This window comes from Melozone crissalis, unplaced genomic scaffold, assembly GCF_028551555.1.
Source record: "Melozone crissalis strain CALT ecotype California unplaced genomic scaffold, PUWL_Pcris_2 ptg000111l_1, whole genome shotgun sequence".
Taxonomy (NCBI): domain Eukaryota; kingdom Metazoa; phylum Chordata; class Aves; order Passeriformes; family Passerellidae; genus Melozone; species Melozone crissalis.
In genome coordinates this window covers 10,241,647-10,260,886 of record NW_026535888.1, presented here as the reverse complement: position 1 = coordinate 10,260,886, position 19,240 = coordinate 10,241,647, and the positions used below count along the sequence as shown (strand labels likewise).

At 44.9% G+C, this 19,240-nt stretch overlaps 1 protein-coding gene across 1 annotated transcript in view; it reads right to left on the bottom strand.

Moving 5' to 3' along the window:
* The window catches only part of KIAA0319L (KIAA0319 like), a 31,277-nt gene continuing 12,037 nt past the window's right edge, over positions 1 to 19,240 (bottom strand). The window contains exons 5-21 of the mRNA XM_054292614.1: positions 17,456 to 17,557; positions 16,539 to 16,636; positions 14,956 to 15,043; positions 13,837 to 13,929; positions 13,155 to 13,287; positions 12,078 to 12,306; positions 11,200 to 11,323; positions 10,540 to 10,672; positions 9,588 to 9,736; positions 9,158 to 9,309; positions 8,845 to 8,983; positions 8,373 to 8,532; positions 6,335 to 6,477; positions 5,246 to 5,368; positions 4,517 to 4,607; positions 4,089 to 4,180; positions 1 to 1,730 (exon numbers count right to left, since the gene is read on the bottom strand). Of these exons, the coding sequence (XP_054148589.1) occupies positions 1,543 to 1,730; positions 4,089 to 4,180; positions 4,517 to 4,607; positions 5,246 to 5,368; positions 6,335 to 6,477; positions 8,373 to 8,532; positions 8,845 to 8,983; positions 9,158 to 9,309; positions 9,588 to 9,736; positions 10,540 to 10,672; positions 11,200 to 11,323; positions 12,078 to 12,306; positions 13,155 to 13,287; positions 13,837 to 13,929; positions 14,956 to 15,043; positions 16,539 to 16,636; positions 17,456 to 17,557 (2,237 nt within the window). The 3' untranslated portion in view covers positions 1 to 1,542. The remainder of the gene's footprint in view (positions 1,731 to 4,088; positions 4,181 to 4,516; positions 4,608 to 5,245; positions 5,369 to 6,334; positions 6,478 to 8,372; positions 8,533 to 8,844; positions 8,984 to 9,157; positions 9,310 to 9,587; positions 9,737 to 10,539; positions 10,673 to 11,199; positions 11,324 to 12,077; positions 12,307 to 13,154; positions 13,288 to 13,836; positions 13,930 to 14,955; positions 15,044 to 16,538; positions 16,637 to 17,455; positions 17,558 to 19,240) is intronic.

Sequence of the window (19,240 nt, the reverse complement as noted above, 5' to 3'; positions counted from 1 at the left end):
TACATTCAGTGAGGGAACACCCCCTCACGTTCAATAGTGTTTAATCTTCATCTAGCTCAACACAAATCAGTAGTGCAGCAATATAAATACAACTGAGGAACTTAAAGCCTTTTGGCTTTCATAGCTCAATAAGAAGGAAAAAAAAAAAAAAAAAAAGCCAATGAAACCAGTTTCCAGTTTTTAAATTAAACACAAACAAAGGCAATGAACTGCCCACCCATCCCCAGAGAAGCAGTGGCATCCTTCATGCCAGCACGAGGCCGAGCTCTGCCCGAGGACAGGGTGCAACTCACGACAGCAGCACAGTGACATAAGGGAGTGGCAATGGGAAAGGACCCCCCTGCTGCCCCTGGGCTCAGGCAGCAGGGACACAGTGACACGCTGTGCCACGTGCTGCTGGCACTGCCCACCACCCCTGGGCACCCAGAGCTCCCTTTTCCACCACAAAAGGACATCAGTGTGCTCTTGACATGGCAATAGGAGCACACAGGGCTCTGCAGGCACACCAGCAAAGGGCCAGTGAGCTGCCAGCCTGAGGGAGCAGCCAGCTGGGGACTGCACAGACCAATCCCCATCACCTGGGATGTGCAAATTTTAAGGAAAAAAAAAAAAAACCCAAACCAAAAAACCACAGTACATAGTGTTCCATAACTGAGATATGGTTATGTCCAGCCTCATGGACGGCCTGGTGACCAACAGAAGGTGCTGGGGCCACAGAACATGTCACAGCTTTGGAATGAAGCCAGACATTGGACAGAGGTACCAAAGGGGGGTGTGTGTCCCCAGCTCTGGTACCAAGCAGGACTTTGCTGCAGGAGGGGGTGTCCCAGCCTGGGCAGTAACCACAGGTCAGCTTTTCACACATGAACAGGCACCAAGTCCCAACACTCCCCACGAGAGCAGCCTGACAGTGATTGGGAACAGCCACAGACCCCTCTCCTACCTGCAAACCGCCACAGTGTTTACATTCCCCCTCCTCTACACTCCAACAGCAGTCGAGTGCATGTGAAAGGACAATCTACATTAAAATAGTGCTCAAACCATTAGGGAAGGTGGGAGTAAAGGAGAAGAAAGTTGTTGGACAGCATAACTAGCCTGTGGTAGGCTATGGGAGCCTGAAGGGAGCTCAGAGCACAGCTCAAGTCCTTGACTTTCCTTCTCCAAGGAGCTCCAAGGCAAGTGAGCTGGAAGTCCACAGGTGCTCCCTCCAGTGCAGTCTGAGGTGGCTTAGGAGGGTCCTGCACATTCACAGTTGCTCCAAGTGGTTCTGTCCTGCCCTCTCCAGATGCCAGCTCCATCCTTTCCTGACTCTTCTCCTGGGGTTCACAGTTGCCTTCTCCTCCCTTTGATTTCCCTTGAAGTTCAAATTCAAGTACAACCAGTTTCAACCGAATGAAAAGAAACCCACAAAACCAAAGTTATTTTTCTGTGAAACGACTTAGCAGCGTTGTCCTGGTCAAAGCGGCCTCCAAAGGCCCTGCTAGGACAGGGATGGGATTTGGCCTTCCCTGCTGAGCTCCAGCCAAGGCTGCCCAAGGGGGGCTATAGGATCTCCTCCCTCGGGCTCTTGGCTTTGAGGCTCAGCTGCCCGTTGCGCAGGGAGCCGTTCTGGCTGCGGAGCAGTTTCCCTTTCTCCCGGTCAGGCCACGTGAAGATGGCTTCATCACTGTCCAGCTCTGACTCTGAGTGCATCAGGCTCGTGTTGAGGACTTGGGCTTTCTGTCTGCCACCTTAAAAGGGAAACATTCCCAGGTTAGAAAAGCTTTTAACACCAGTGAGGACCTCACCTTGCTCCATCCCCTCTAAGTCTCCTTTTCTCATCACGTCTAAGAGGCAGCAGAACCTGACTTTCCTCTGTGTGTCTCTTATTCCCTGGGATGCTGAAGCCCCCAGGGAAAGTGATCCTGTCTCAGACATGAGACAGGATGAATACATTCTCCTTCTTGAAATTAGGGAATGATCTGCCATTTGCATTTCTTTTTTAACAACAAGCCATGAAATCCAAATCAGGACAAAAAGCAGTAGTAAGTCTAACCTGGGATTTCTTTTTGTATTTCTGAGGGTGACCCATGGTTTCTTTCATATATCTTTTCAAACACAATAGAAGTTATTTCCTATTTAGAAAAGTAAATCTGTATTGTAGTTAGATTTTGTATAAGATTAGTAGGTGTAGCTATTTGGTTTGTATTAGGATCTCTGCTAAAAATAGGAGGGGAGAGTTAGGTGAAAACTTGCAGGAGTACCAGAGAAAAACCTGTATGAACAGAGTGTGTTTATGTCTTGCAGAGTATATATGTTAAAACCTCAGTTCAATGTGGAAAAAGTATAGTGATCCTGTCTCAGACACTCTGGCATGTCAGAGGTCACAACAACACTCCAAGACAGCACAAAGCACAACAAGCAGCCAGGAAGGCAATGATGTGACCAGAAGGGAATGTGAGTACATAGGGGAGCTCTGTCTCCCTGACCTTGCTCGGGGCATTGCCTAGAAAATGCTTGGAGGGCTCATAACTGGAGTAAGAGAATATGCAGGTGTGTGAGGGACATCTCTGCCATCTCACTACCCTCTCCCTACTCTCCTCTCTGCAAGGGAAGAGAGATAAATTAGCAGGATGAATTTAGATTAATGCACAAGGATGGGAGAGAGACATTTACTGATATTGTCAGCAGAGGAAATATTTAAATTTAGCTTTTCCTTAATGGAGAAATGCAACATTTCCTCTGTTAGCAGAAAGCTCCCTGGACATATCTAGCAGGTAAAAAAGACTTCAGTCAGCAGCCAGCCTCAGAAGCAGCAAGATGAGTTTAGTTACCAGAGAGCAAATGGTGAGGCACATTTAGCACATTGATTGCACAGTGGGCTCTGAGGTGACAGATGGTCAGATTAAAGCAGAGTTGGGTGCTGAGGGAGGGAAACACACCCAGGTTTCCTGCAAGGGTATCTGTGTTTGAGCAGTGGGACAGCCTGGTGCTCAGAGGAACAGCGGATCAGTCTGTCACTGCAATGCCCTCCCTGCTGCTCTTGGGCACTGCTCACTTTGCTGGAACACCATTAAATGGGATAGCACCAGCATGAGCAGTCATTTTCTGCTCACAAACAAGGATCAGGGACTCTTTTCCATGCACAGTTAACACATCCCCTTCTCTAAACAAAACCAGGACGCACTCTGACATGAAACACACACTCAGCAGCTGCAGAGCTCCCTGGCTTTCAGCAGGGCTGTACTTGGCACATCCTTTCCAACACTTCCCTCTTTTCCTGGTCAGTCAGCAGGTGCCCATGGCTTGGTTCATGTATCAGATGAAAACACTCCAGCCTGAAATAACCCCCTGATCTTTGCAAAGCACTGACAAGCACTCTCAGGTCAGCAATGCTGGCTAAGAGCACTGAGGACAAATCCTGCCCTTCTGGAATGGGCCAATGGACCTGTAGCCACATGGAGCACTGAGGAATTCATGGAGCTCCCTCTGAAATGCACCTGCTTACTGGAAAACTAGAGGATGAGCTAAAATGTGAAATTTTCACAGCCTGATGCGCACAGGAGCAAGAATAAATAAGTTGATGAACCAGTTGTTTGTGGTGGGTGGGTAGCAAAGCAGAAATAAACCTCAATCTCTCCAATATACAAGTATTTTGAGGCTGATGTCAGGTGTTGATCAGTTCAGTGTAATGTTTACTGCCACTGAATTCCTGCTTTGCTGTACAGAATGACCAAAGAATTGCATACTGGCTAGAAGGGAACTACCAGAACCCAGGGGAAAACCTCAGAGCAGGAGAAGTTACAGTCAAGACCCAATTTTGGGCTTCCTGAGTCAGACTGTTCTGCACAGCTGAATGCATCCCCTTCCTACTTCTGAAGTACCAAATGGAGACATCAGGACCAGGCCAGTTTCAGCCCCAATTTCCAAACCTAAAAGTTTAGATGACTTTACTAAATACCCCATATACAGATCTGAGACAAGATTTCAGCTCTTCTGAGACTCCTCTGTCAGTTCCTACATCACATTTGTTTCACTGTTAAGTCCATTGAGGAACAGTCCTCAGTCAGCACTCTGGAAGTGCTGAGCTCTTCCCTCTCATGTTTTACCTGCTTTGGGATTTGGTTTTAACTCCAGGCTTTCCTGATCCGTTGCATCCAAAATCTTGTATTTGCTTTTTCTTTTGGATTTTCCTTTCCGTCTAAAGGGGAGAAAAAGGAATTAAGGAACAGTCCATTTCTAAAAGAGCCAGAAGAAAAACAACTCTGATCTTCAAAGCTAAAGGACTCACTATTTAGGATTATGTTCACATTACAAAGTGAAACATTAAAATGTTGCTCAGTTGCACATTTATAGGTTAATCCAAATTTTCTTCTTAACATAACTCAGAGTTCTGGAACTTTTTGAAACACTTAAAACCCAGGATCCCAAGGCTCAGCAGATGACCTGCTGGGACAATGGGATTGAATCTTTAACCTCCTACTGCAGACACTTGGCTGTGAAACCTGAATACAGCAGGGTTTGGTTTCAGTCCCACCTCTTGCAGCAGCAGATCACCATCCACGACAAGATTCCAAAGGCAACCACGATGACAAAAGATGCAATGATCACATACAGCACACTCCACTCTGCAAGCAAAACCCCAGAGATAAACACATTTTGGCACCTCATACAACTGACAGTGAACATTTTAGGGGACTGGTTTTGGGAAAGAAAAGGCAAGGCCTGCCTCTTTGCAGAATTAGAGGCTGGCATTCCCCACTGGCAGCACCACCAGATCCCCTTGGGAAGCTCAAGATCCAATGTGTGGATTGGCTGGGCAGTGTTCACTGCGTGCTGGTTGATAAAATTTGCTCTCCTGTGGCAGGACAGAGATGACAGAAGAGAGTTGTGATTTATACACCCAGAACAGACTCAACTTTTAGTGAGTGTCCATTGCGAGGCTGTGAAGGGAACTGACTCCCCTGTCAAACATCTGCCCAGAGGTGAGACAAGGGTCTGTGTCCTGGTGTCAGCATCTCATCAGGAGATGACAGAAGAGAGTTGTGATTTATACACCCAGAATGGACTCAACTCTTAGTGAGTGTCCACTGGGAGGGTGTGAAGGGAACTCACTCCCCTGTCAAACATCTGCCCAAAGGTGAGACAAAGGTTTGTGTCCCGGTGTCAGCATCTCATCAGAGCAATGGGGATGCCTGGCATGTGCCCAGCCTGGGTTCCACACAGGGGTTTCTGTGCCAAGGTGCCACCCAGGGGGGTCACTCACCGCAGTTGCTTTCGCCGTCCCCCATCTGCACCCTGAGGAAATTCTCCATCCAGAAGGGGTCACACACGCAGCGCTTGGTGAAGGAGTCACAGCGCCCGTGCTCGGAGCAGTTCAGCTGACAGGCTGGGGGCCAAAACCAGCAAGGTGAACTAAATGACTCACAGGTGAGGTAAAAATGGGAGAAAATAGTTCAATCCAGCCAACCCCTCCTGCAGGCTTTGATCTGAATGTGGCCCCTCTGCAGCTCATTCAGAGCTCAGTAATCACGAGAGGTGAGAAGTGCAAAGTAAGCACCTGGGCTTCCTGCCAAACTGAAACATCCCACTTCACCAGCAACATATATTTTGCCTAATAAATCCTCATTTTGATATACAACTTATGGAATTTGTATATTAGTCAAGTAAATGTTTTTAAACAAAGTTTTGATTTTCCAATTCAAACCCCGACTGTGAGACAGACAAAAAACAAACAGATCCTTTGGAGGCACCGAACAGAACTGAAAAATGGCTTCTGAAGGCCACAAAATGGTAAAATAAGGACGTAATGAAAATAATTACTTTACACAATTCTAGTTTCAAATCTCTAACTGATCAGCAAATGATCCTCACAGGATGCATCTCATAAAAGAAAAGCAGTGCTAATATAAAGATGTAAAATAATGATAGAAGGGGAACATTTCTTGCAGACTGATGTTTGTGCTGCACAGGAAACAAGTGGGCTCACAGCTACCAAGATGTGCCATTAATTGTTTTCAGGATGACACTGATTTCAGTGGCTATAGTCCATTAATACTGTATTTTAGTTTCATAAGTATCAATCTGCTTTTGGTTTTGTGAACTCTTATCTTCACAGCAACACTGCAAGTAATTATTTATAAGAAGTTTAATAGTGAATGGATAGAATTAATTGGTAAATAAGTGATTAGTGAATAGTCTAATAGACTTAATTTTCTGTTTCCCATTTGTTAACATGAAAGCTCCTGCAGTGAGTGTGTGTGGGCATGGGAGTGTTTTTAGCACCCTTATTTCTGTCAGGCAGCTGAAAGGAAGGTAAAAGATGTTCAGTCTGTCCCAAGAGACTCTCACTTACTGACTGTGTTAATCTCCAGGGCCCGGAAGATGAGGAAGTCTGACTGTTGTTTCCTCAGCTCATTCTTCAGCGTCCAGGCCACCTCTCGTCCTTTGAATATCTGGTGGGGAGGCTGGTTCTGCACAAAGAACACCATCTTTGTGCTGGAAGAGAGGCAAAAATTATCAATTATCTGCTGCTTCTCCAAATATCAGGTGGAGAGCCACACTCTCCAGTCTGTCATTAGAGGGACTTACTCAGAATCCCAAATTTATTTGAAGACCAGACTGCTGGCTCTGTTTGAAAGCAGTAATGGCAGACCTGGTTTTACAGTAGAAAACCCTTTAGAAATCTGATCCATTCATGTTTTCCAAGTTAGGGCTGCACTGTTCTTGAATTTACACATTAAGCAGATCTTTGTATGTTCATGCTAAGCATCAAATCCCCAGACTTTAAGGTCCTGCTGTTTTCATACTCTCCTTCCTTCCTCGCTGTGGGATTCTGAGATTTTATTGCCCTGAAACTTTGGGGTCCACTTACATGCTCAGCACAGAGCTCCAGCACCAGAAAATAGAAATTTACAGTCTTTTGCAGAGGTGAGTTTGAATGCACCAAGTGCTGTAGCCCAAAACCAACCCAGGTGTGAAGGATTCTGTATTCCGCAGCTTTACTGCATTAACTTTATGGCAGAAGAACTTGTTCCTCATGGCTTGCTCACCTTGCAGAGCCCTGTGGATCCTTTAGACTCACAAAAGGATGCATGAATGTTTGGGATTTATTATCACTAGTGAGCTCATGAGTCAATGGCATATCAGTGAAACCCTCAGAGTATGTGAAATACCAACAGTCAGAGGAAAAAGCTCTTTTTTAACAGCACAAGTTACTTTGACAGTGGAAGCAAAAATGGGATCTTAAAGCCATCTGTCAGGAAACAATCTCTGCTCCTTTTTAACACTTCCCACTCTTTTGTCTGCTGGAACACACAAACAGATGAAGCATTAATGACAAGAATCCCTTACTCGCCTTCCTCAGGGGCGACTGGCTTGCTCATGGCAGAGACAGAGAGCTACAGTTACAACAGAAAGTGCTGGCTCCTCTGTTCTCAGCTCCCTAGCTTTGCATGGACAATGAATTCTGATTTTCCTGCTACAGCAGGCCAGGTGGACACAAAGGAATCGATACATCAGAGCACTCAGCTGGGTGTAAAGTAACAGCAGATTTATTGCTGACTTGCTGCAGGACTTGAAGCATGTCCCTTAAATCTTCTTCAGTGCTTTAGGTACTTTAAAACTACTCCCCTTTTAATAAAAGCTAAGTGCAATATTGCACTTATTTCAACAGATTTCCACTCGCGGCTTGTTGCCACTCTCCAGGTAGGCAATACCACCCTGACCTACAGCCCTGCTCAGCAGCCAACTTCCATGTGTTTAGGATAAATGCAGTTTTCTGTAAGCCAATTAGCAATCAAAATTAGGCTTTTCTATCTCTTCAAACAGAAATTACATTGGCTTTCAACATTTTTTTATACATTAAGTTGAAGCTCCTGAAAGTTGTGTGGGCAATAAAGCTTCTGCAGAATTAGTGGAAGATGTCTCTGCCTGGGGCTGTGAGGTTGGAACTGGATGATCCTTAAGGTCCTTTCTACCCAATCCAGGCTGTGATTGTATGAGCTATCAATTTGGCATGAAGGTGAGGGGGATTGTTACACACTCTGGTGTGTTTTAAGTATTTCAGCAAACTCCTGCACCAAGCTCTGCTACTTCTCCAGCTGCAGAACATCCCTTCACACAATCTCCACAATTTTCAAAAAACAAATCAGATTTGTTCTTATTTTACAGGTTTGAGGTGAAAATACATCAGCAGCAGCAGTTTTCAAGGGCAATGCACCATCTCCAGAGGGGAAAGATACTCAAGACCTGCTTGACAACTCTGATCTGAGCAGGAATATCAATGTTAACAACTCCACATGTCCCAGTGATCCAATTTGCTTTCCAAGAGGCCTTGATTTTCCAAGCCCTCCAGCAATTCCTTGCTGTGTACCCCCCCAGATGAATCCCACCTTTGCTCAGTGTATGGCTGGATCTTTTGCACGGTGATGTCTGAGTCCAGGACCCCCAGCAGCACCCCAATCTGCCGGATGAACATCCCCTTCTGCCGCTCCGTCAGCTGGCTCACGTTCACATCCAGGATTATCTCCACCAGGTTATTTTTCCTAGGATCTAGACAGAATGCAGATTGTACACATCTTTAAGAGTTTTTATTTAGCAGCCTGGGCACAAGGCAGGTTTTTAGCTATCTCTCCAGGATGTTTCTGATTTGAACACAGAACTTGAGCAGCACTGTGGGAAGGGACACAAGGTAACAGAAGCAGTGAGAGTCAGCCCTCAAAAACCACAGGAAAACACAACCACATCCCTCAAAACTTTTGACATTTACAGCTCTAAACTAGACTAGATGACACATTTTAATCCCAGTGTGCTGTATCCAGAGGGCTCCAGGCAAATGTGGTACAGCACAAAACCCAGACTCACCAGGTTTGACCTCCACTGTGGTCCTTTCCACATCACTCTCTCCTTTGGCATCTGTTACTCTGAGGTGAAATGTGTAGGTCCCTTCTACCAGATTGGACAGGAGGAGGACAGGATGATGGTCTGAATTATTTAAGACTTCCTGGAAGGCAGAACAAAGTAAGTACGAGGAAACAAAGGATCAAAGTAGCACCATGTATTGTCATATTTCAGGATATGACAGAGTGACAACCCAACAAGGAGCTTTGTATTTCCTCAGGAGCTGTCAACACTACTTTGCACTGATTTTTGTGATCCTTTACAAAAGAAAGCTCACCCCAGCTGCAGGGCTCCCCTCATCCCGGGTCCACAAGTAGCTGACAATCCCTTTATCATCAGAGGACTTGGATCCATCCAGCTCTGCTGTGTTTGTGGGCAAGGTGATGACAACATTACCAGCAATCTTTGCAATGGGTGGCTTGTTTATCTCTAAATAAACAGAGAGAAAACACTTGGAGAAAGAGCTTGTAATGCCCAATCAAAAATTACTGCATCAGATCTCCAGTGTATTCTAGAAATCCCTGTCTAACCCCAGGGAAGAGAAGGGAAATGCTGCAGGATTAAGCTGAAAATACCATTCAAGGCCACTTCAGTGCTCTCCACATTGTCTCCCTCCATTCCTTACTTTTTTTCTGTCTCTGAACACAGGTTTTGCTGAACTGCTCAGACATAACCACTGACTGAGCAGCTCTTGTGGCTGGATATACCTTCCTTGACGATGACGTTGACGGAGCTTTGGCTCTGCAGGTTCCTCTCATCTTTCACTGTCAGAGTGAACTCATATGTCCCAACCTGGAGGCCTGTGACAGTGGCAATGCTGCTGTTGGCATTCTCCAGCTTCACACCATCTGGACCCCTAACCAAGACACAAAGGGTTTGGTTAGTTTTGGACCTTTCTCAGGGGTTTTGATAAGTTTAAACTTTGCACAGAGCACTGGAGGCAGCCTCGCTCCAAAGAGGAGCTTGGAAATAATAATCCATTATAAAAATCAAAATTCTGTTCTCCAGTTACAGCAAGATAATCTAAACAATAAGTGCAGGATCCAGAACAAAAAGCATAATTTCTGGCAGGTAAATGTTTTGGTTAATTTTAAACCAGAGGAGCACTGATAACAGCACTTAGGTGGTGTTTACAAATAGTTGTACTTTCAGCAACTTGGCTTGTGAACTGCACAATGAGCCAATTTTGAAAAAAAAAGGTGCAAAGCAATAACAGTCCTTTATTTCTAGGGCTTTGCACAGACATTGCATTAACAAACAGAAAAAATGACTGCAAGTTGCTCACAGGCTTTTTCCTGAGTTCCCTAAAGCATTTCAGGGAATTTAGAGTTGAAGAGAACTCTGCCTCCTTTAAACAAACTGCAAAAGCATCGAGTTAGGAGGCCCTGCTGTTGTTGATTACAAGGGTCAGTCTCTCCACGAGACCCAAGCTGTGAATGGAAACACAGCTGAGCCACACCACGCTCAGGCCTAGAGATGAAGGCAAAGCTTTTCTCATGCTCAAAGAAAACTCCACTTCTTTCCAACCAAATATAAATCCTTGTCTTATTCAGGTAAAGCTTGGCAGGCCCCATGTGACCATGACTGAACACAAGGGAGGTGTGGGGGTGTTTTAAATGAAAGATTTGGATACACAAGAACATGGAAGGTGATACACACCGAGTTTTTTCCCAAAGATAGAAGACAATCTTCTGGTCATCCGAGCTCTTGCTGCCATCTAGAGTGGTGCTGTCCACAGGAAGAGTCAATTCTTTATCTGGACCAGCATCTGCCTTTGGGGGCTTGTTGTTCTCTGGAAAAGAATGCAGGGTTTCTCAAACACACACCATAAAGGTGAAGCTTAAAACACCACCAATAAGATTTTCCAGTATGTCCCTTGCTCACTACCTTGTACTCAGATAAAGTGAGGTTAAAAGCAGTTAAGAAATTCAATAAGTATTTAATTCACACATCTGCAATAAAATGAGACTGAAAACTAGGAATTCTGATTTTTGCTCTCATTCTCTCAGTACTGCTCCACTTTTCCTGCCCCTGTCTCAGGACCCAGCACTGTGGGCAGACACAGCTGTTTGGAAATACAATCCTGCCTTTATTGTAGGAAAATATTAATTAGGTTACACTGTGTAAAATAAGAGAACGGCCCACAATGGCAATATTCCTACAAGCTTTATTTTGCTCATTTATCAGCAATATACCAGCCCAGAATGTTCCTAAATCAGATCAGCTTTTCTGAAAGTCACCATAAGAGGTTGCTGACAGATTGCTGCTCACCTCCAACCCCTGGAAGGGAAGCAGCAAGAGCAGGTAAAGGCAGCTTACCTGGCTGGACTATCACAGTGACCTCTGCAGTGGACTGGTGCCCAGCAGAATCAGTCACTATGAGCTGGTAGGTGTAATCACCTTCCTGCATTGCAGAGAGCTGCAAGACTGGTGTCCTCACACCCTGAGAGAAAAGATTTTCGTGGATTAAAAACAATCCTCATGCAGAATGGTGGACCAGAAGACTCTGATTCTAAAGCAACCATTACCAGCACATTCTAGGGCGTTATCACCAACTCCTGCTGTGGGAGCAGGAGTCTGAGTCTGCCACTTCAGCAAAGCTCTTGCAGCTAAATTTATGCACACTACAAGGACACACTGTTGTGGGACATAATAAAAGCAATGCCATACAAGCAGACGTTTAGGGATTCTGTAGTTCCCAACTCCAGTAAAATCTCTGGGGAGCCATGTGCAAATCCCACACATTGTGAACCTGATTCATGGACTTCCTGATTTTATAAATTTGACAGCAGTAATAATCTTTAAAAGAAAAATGATGAGACAGAAACAAGTTCCAACATTTATTTCTTAGATGGGTCTGGTCAGTATCAGCAAAATTTAGACTCGAAGATTCAGCTTGAAAGTTCCCACCTCTCTCAATCCCCCTTGTTCAGCAGGATTTAAAACTGCATTGCCCATGAAAGGAACAGGATGCCAGTGGTGAGGCTGGTGCAACAGCTCAGCCACTAAACCATCACCAGCTTCCAAAATCCTTGTGTAAAGTTAAACAAGGATTTAACTTTAGGCACATACTTATCATCACACCTTTGCTCTGTAGGATTCTAAAAGACATTTCCTAACAGTCCATTCAAACTGGTTTGATTATAGATAAAATCCCAGCTAGTGAGCAACCCAGGTGGAACACAGGAGACACTGACCTGCATCTCCATCACCTTCCCTTTGCTGTTGGGGCTCAGCAGCCACTCGTAGCTGACGATGCTGTGGTCGTCCGTGCTCTGGTTGCCATAGAGAGTGATGGAGTTCTGGGGCAGGGTGATCACCTGGTTTGGGCCAGCATTGGCCACTGGAGGATAATCCACTGCCTTCTTCACAGTCAGGTTGGCAGTGGTGGAGTTGCTGGCACCATCTGAGTCCACAACTGTCAGGCTGAAGAGGGAAATAAGAAGTGATGGTGACCAGAGCTGAATGGTGACAGCCTTTTCTGAATAGCAACTTCCCCCAAATATCCAATTATCAGCCTCAAAGTGATGCAAGGAATTCAACAGTCACATCCATCTCTCACTTGCAATCTAACAACCATTTCCAAGGTGAAACACAGAAACGCATTACTAACCCACAAGTGGAATGACACAGCACATCTCCTCAGGTAGCTTGTACCACAAACACAGCTGCTTTCTGCTAAATCTAGACCTGAACATGGATCTGATTAGTTCATGCCAACTGCCTAACAAGAAAGCAGTGTTCAGTAAGAGGTACTCCAGGTTGTTTTACTTTAGATAGATCTGCTGATGCAGTGATGGACATCACACCAAAATACAGGCCAAAGGAAAATCACAGGACAAATACAGAATTAAAATCAGCTCCCACCTATTGCCAAGGTTGTGCACCAACCCATTAGACCTCATTCACTTATCTGACACAAACACATTGCATTTAAAAACTGGATTTTAAGACTGCATTTCTTCCTAAGCCTTTACTCAAAGAGTTTAGATTTGACATTTCAAGGGACATTTTGTAGCACTGACAGACCAGCCATCATCTTAACCAGGGCTACAAGTCAAGAATAAAAAGTAGCTGGACAGCTTATCTCTCCTGAAGTGCAAAGCTACAAAACTACTTGAAAGTATAGGAGTGGAGAGAGGGAACATCACAAAATGGAGTTCTCTCCATGTTCTGTGTTGGGCTTTTTTTAAAACCAGATTAACACTTCAGGAATCTTATATATTTCACTCTTAAGGGATGAGAACTGATGGACTCTGCCAGGTGTGACCTACCTGAAAGTGTAATTCCCAGGTACCAGGTTGGTCAGTGTCAGTATGGGAGTGTCACTGGAAACCTTCTCCTCCCTCAGGGGACCCTTCAGCTCTTCCCAGTGGTAACTGATAATTTTATCATCATCAGTGCTTTCTGTTTCAGCAATGGAGGAAAACACACACACACAAAGAGTTGGAAAATGCTGCTTCACAGATTCCAATGGTCAGTCCCTACTTCTGCCCTGGGCTTAGTGGCAAAGGTATTTTTGGTTGAAGCCCAAAGTCTCTGTTACGCTTAGACACCCAAACTGTAACACATCAATGCTAGCTGGGCCTAAGACAACCTGAATTTGTATAAAGGAACTCCTGAAAAGCTCTAGTGTAAGCTAGGATCACTGAAGGTGCCCTGTCAGTAACTTAATTTGAAGTTTAGCCAAGAGCCCAGTAATTTTGATTGACAGTAATTATTTTTTGATTCTGAACAGCAACCTCCAGAGCTTTTCCTTTTTTAGGAGATTGGCTCAGGCCAGTGCCCTTCAAAAGGAACATGGAGAGGTGCTGTTGTGTGTGTTCTGCTCTCCTGGCCAGAGAGGCTAATTCTTTTCAGTGTCACTGTTTCTCTTAAACTTTATGCAAAAGGCCAGCCCAGGAGCAAACACAAAGCCCCCTGCTGGATGCTGCACTAAAACCTGCAGGTACTCACTGCTGCCGTCGATGAGAGTGGAAATGGTCGGCAGGGAGATTTCCTGGAACGGTGGGGACACGATGGCAACAGGAGGCTGATTCACCCGGGGCTCTGCAACAACAACCCAGCTGTTACCATCACACCACAGGCAGAAAATCCTGGCCAAAAAACTGCAAAACTGTCAGTAATAGTGATTTGTGCTTCCAGCATGTTCTACACCAGTCTAGGGAATCAATGCTACCAAAAAGGGGGTGCAAACAGTGTGGGGGTGAACAGGCAGCACATCAGTGCTCTGGGAAGGCTGCACCGCATCAGGTCAAGCACCTACAGCTTCTTGCCACAGTGTGGCTGCTGCTCTGAAAAGTGAAGGATTTTGGTGCATGCTGCCAGCTGCAAAGTCACTGCTTATAAGGAAATGAGCAGCCACAGCACCCAGAAGACCAGCCACACACTCCTGCTAATTTAGGGAGTGCAAGAGGATTCTTTGCCCACACAAAGCTTGTACAAAAGTCTTGCTGAAGACTGAAAAATTAAGGGTTTTATTGACACCTGTGGTTGTCTCTTTACACAGGCCACATAAAAAGTGAGGCAGCACAAGATGCTGCATCTCCAGCAGCTCATCTGCAAACCAAGTCTTACAATAGGGAATGAGATTTGACTTAACCTGCCTGTGGTTGGGAATGATATTCCTTATGGGTACAAAAGAAAGGGACCACCAAAGAAGCTTCAAAGCTCTGGCTTCTCTTCAGATTTTGCTCCTGCTGCTAGAAGCTTTTTGTCAGACTGCAGCTAGCTTTTATGGAAGCAGTGGCTTTTCAGGGTGAGGGGTTTGCTGAGCACTTCCCTATCAGGATTAGAGCTCTTTTATCAAAGTGGTTGGCTTGATACAGTAGAGCAAAAATAGCTGTGTGTTAGCAATAGCTTCTGATCTCAGGAAGTTATTTAATACATACACATATATATGTGTCTATGTGTGCATACATATATATATATTTTTATATATATATATACACATGCTGCAAGTTCACAGCACAATGAACCATCCCCACACCAAACCAAACAATCTAACCCATGGTACAGCTGCCTTGGCTTGTCAGAGATGGGTGAAATCAAGGAAAATCCAACCCCAGCACTCACTTGGATTCACTGTTACATTCACATATCCCTCTCCATGAGCGTTCTCCCCATCCACAACGACTTTGAACTCGTACAGGCCAACAGTAAGCTGGAAACAAACACAAAGGATTATTTACCTACAGGTTGGTGGCACCTTGTCAGGACCTATTGGAAGGTCAAGTTCCTGTGCTTTGGCACAGGAGCACGCAGGCAATTGTGCTCCAGCCTCTGCAAACACAGCAAAGGAGGGTTTCCAGGCCAAAATGGCATTATAGGTATTTTAGTTTACAATGGCTATGCAGAAACCAAAGACTTGTATTTCTCTCTGCCACAGGATTGTCAGTCAAGCTTTATTTTCCAGCAACAAAAGGGAAACAGGACAGAGATAACAGAGATTAATTCAGGTTGTCTGGCCACAGGAATCTGAGCTAGCAGATTGCATTTGAGGTGAAAAAAGCTGCATGTGAGAAGAAAATCTCTTCTTGTGTGTTTTTATAAATGCAAATGTTTCTTCTTTTCCTTCCAGGTGACATGAGCCAGGCAGTCACCTCTGCACCATCCACTATTGAGCCAAAATGAGAGGATGAGGGACCAGAGGCTGGACAACAATCTTGACACCCAAAAGGCTGAAACCCTGACAGAGACCTGCACACTGCTTTCCAAAGGTTTGGCTCTGCATGATATCCTTACTACAGCCTGTAGATTTTTTTTCTGAGTGCAGTAGAATCCAGGCTGCTCAAAGGAATGTCTCAAGCACAGAACTGTATATTCACAGTACTTAGAGTCATTTCCTTGTTAAGAATCCCCACATGCAGGACCTGGCAACCCTTTCCCTGTCAGAGCTTGTCTAAGAGCAGCAGCCAGGACATGCCATGAGATATTGCAGGGCTCTGTTAATGGAAGCAGCAAGACCCTCTTCCAGTGGGCAGTACAAGGCTCAGACTACCACACTGCTCCAGGAATATTCCCTCCCCTTGTTACTGTTAAATTGTGCCATTTGTGTGCCTTGTCACACTGCTTGTAGGCAGCTTGTACCTCCTGAAATCAATTTCTTCCTTCCCTCGTGCCAGCTCAATCTCCTTTCTCTACGAGCCTCAGAAGAGGGCTTGCAGCTGCCTGCCCATCATGCAATTTCCTATTCATCCTGAAACCCCACACAGGTATTTCCTGGCTGCTGGGGTCCCCATCTTCATCCTGAAACCCCACACAGGTATTTCCTGGCTGCTGGGGTCCCCATCTTCTTCATCCTGAAATATCACACAGGTCTTTCCTGGCTGCTGGGGTCCCCATCTTCTTCATCCTGAAACCCCACACAGGTCTTTCCTGGCTGCTGGGGTCCCCATCTTCTTCATCCTGAAACCCCACACAGGTCTTTCCTGGCTGCTGGGGTCCCCATCTTCTTCATCCTGAAACCCCACACAGGTATTTCCTGGCTGCTGGGGTCCCCATCTTCATCCTGAAACCCCACACAGGTATTTCCTGGCTGCTGGGGTCCCCATCTTCTTCATCCTGAAACCCCACACAGGTCTCTCCTGGCTGCTGGGGTCCCCATCTTCTCCACCTGGCATTTAACACAGCAAGATATGAAGTAGCCAAAGCTTTACCTTAGACAACTTCAGGGTCTGGGAGTGCTTCTCTGCCATTACTCCACTGTAGTCTTTTGGATGAGTAATCAGCTCCCACTCATAGGAATATGTGGTTCCTTAAACAAAAAGAAAAGGTCCAGATGTTTGTTTTCAAAGCCTGTCTTTCTGCCATGCTAAAGAACTGCAAAGGTATTAAACATTTACAAGGCACATTCTGCTGCACTGTGGAGAAATGAGACAGCTTGGGCTGAGGCTTTTTGGGAATATACCCAGGAAAAGAGACAATCTGTGCTTCTAAACTCATTTACTCTGGAATCAAAACCCATCTTTCAGCCTCCAAGGCAATAAAGAGCTTTAGAACAATCACAGCTCCAGGATAAAAAGAGAGAAAAGCCTTATCACACCCTCAGATCCTGCAGACAGAGGAATGCCAATTTTTGAACAGGAATGAATCAATCCCTGCTGCCCACAACATGGAACACACCTGCCTCTACAGCTCCCACTGCCACAGTGGACAGAGTTAGGAGAAGAACTTAAAAAATACCTGCCAACAATTTGCATGATTAAAGGAGGAATGTATATTTGCCTCAGCAGGCAAATACCCCAATTCAGATTTTGATCACTTGCTAATACAGCTCAGTTCCTATCACCAAATACAAAGAATAGAGGCTAAAAATCCAATTTTTTGTCACACACCACCCTGAGAATGTGACATCTCTTCCCACAATCTCCCAAATCCACTGGCTTTGTAGCACTTTCCATTTTTTTGTGCCTCACTATTTTCTCTGAGAGGCAGCACAAGGCAATAGCTGAGTATGAAAATTTTCTCTCTGACAAAAGACATATTCAAGACTGCCCTTATTACATGCCACACATAATGACTGTTTGCCTTTCCACATCCCAAGCCCTTAGCAGAATTCCCAGGGAAGCTTTACCAGGTGGTGGCTCAGGAAGCACAAATGCATTCAGCTGAACTTCATTCTTTGGCAGGGTCACTTCAACGCTGTCTCCAGCAGAAACCACCAGCTCCTTCATAGCTGAAAGGGACAAACACAGAATTGGAGAGGACCAGGGGGGAAAAAACCACCTTGGTTCCAGTTTATGGAATAAACCCCAGCTATAAATGATGTATTTTGTAAACATCCTGCTCTCATTTCAGGTTTTGCTCTCTTTGTCAATATAAAAGCTCTAATGGGGGTTTACAATTTTTGGACAAGCCCAAAATGACTCAGTCTCCTCTCTCTTTGTAGATACTGTGCTGAAACCTCCTCACCCAGGTCCAGCAGGATGGGAAGGGTTTTACTTGACAGCTTTTTGGCAGAGAACTCAGCTGCAGGCTCATGGCACAGCAAGACAAACACTGCTACTTCCAAACTGCAATTCCTGAGCTTCACAAATATATAAAGAATCCACAGAATTTCGTTTTTGAAAAAATTGCTGGAGGGATAAGAGAATTTTTTTCAACTTGCATAGCTGCCACATTGGGTATGGAAGCTCAAGATACAAACTTGGTCCTTTTATTTGTATTTTCTTTTCCACTCCCGCTCAAGAATTTTCTTGCCATTCCATTTCACATAAATTGACAGGTTCCTTTTAAAAACTACAGGGTAACCTTGAAAACTATAGCCAGGCACATATTTTTTCTACTTTTTATTAGAATTAAGATAACCAGAAAGTTCAACACATTTCTTAAAAACACCTCTTGGCCTCCTCATCTCTCTCTTTCCTTCCCATTTGCTTTATATTTGTCTTTTTATTATTGGACCTGGGAATTATGCATAGAAAATATTAATTCTTTAGTTTGACCCTGTCAATGTTTCAGAGGTATGCACAAAAAATCCAAATTTAAAAAATGGGGAAAAAAGGACCTTAGACATTCTGCTATTTTCCCACCTTTATTATCCATTATTTATCTATCTTCCAGTTTTAATAGCTAGTGGAATTAACCACCATTTTTTTTCCCCTCTCAAATACTCCATCAATCTTTCACCTTCAAAGAGTTCCAAGGCAAAAAGCAATCAGATCTCATTAGGAAATAATAAAAACAAAACCCAGACAAACAGATAAAAGACCTTGGAAAAACTGCTCTTTACATCATCTTTGCGTTGTTTAGTAAAGCTAGGAGGCCTTGGCTATGTTAGTCTTCCTACACAAGCCAATGAAGTTGTTTAAAGCATATTTTCCAGTTTTAGGTGGGGTAAGCCCTTAAAAAATAATAAAAATAAATTAACTTGTCAGCACAAGCAGCCAATGAGCTTCCTGCCAAAACCATTAGTGCTTGCCTTACACTTTCCATTTGTTCCCTTGTAAGGGAAAGGCACCCTAAATTCAAAAGAAATTCAGCAGTGAATGCTTCAGGCACTGGCTGGAGTGAATTCTGAGGCAGCACACGAGCAGTACACGCCATTCCCTGTGCATGGCCACCCCTCCAGGGACAGCTGCCAGCCTGCCTGAGGGAACAGAGCTGCCAAAGGGCATTTTGGCCCTTGTGCACTTTCAACAGTCTGTTTTAGGAAATAGCAGCGTGAACAGAAACATCAGCATGCTGCAGAGCAAGCAGGGCTAACAGCCAAGCACACTGTTCTCCACGGCTGAACTGAGCAGTGACACCTCAGGGACAGAAAAGAATCACTCACACCCTTTTCTGAGCACACATTAAGGTTTCTGCTCCATTTGATGGATAGCACTGTGCCAAGGCTACTGGAAAAACACTTCCCAGG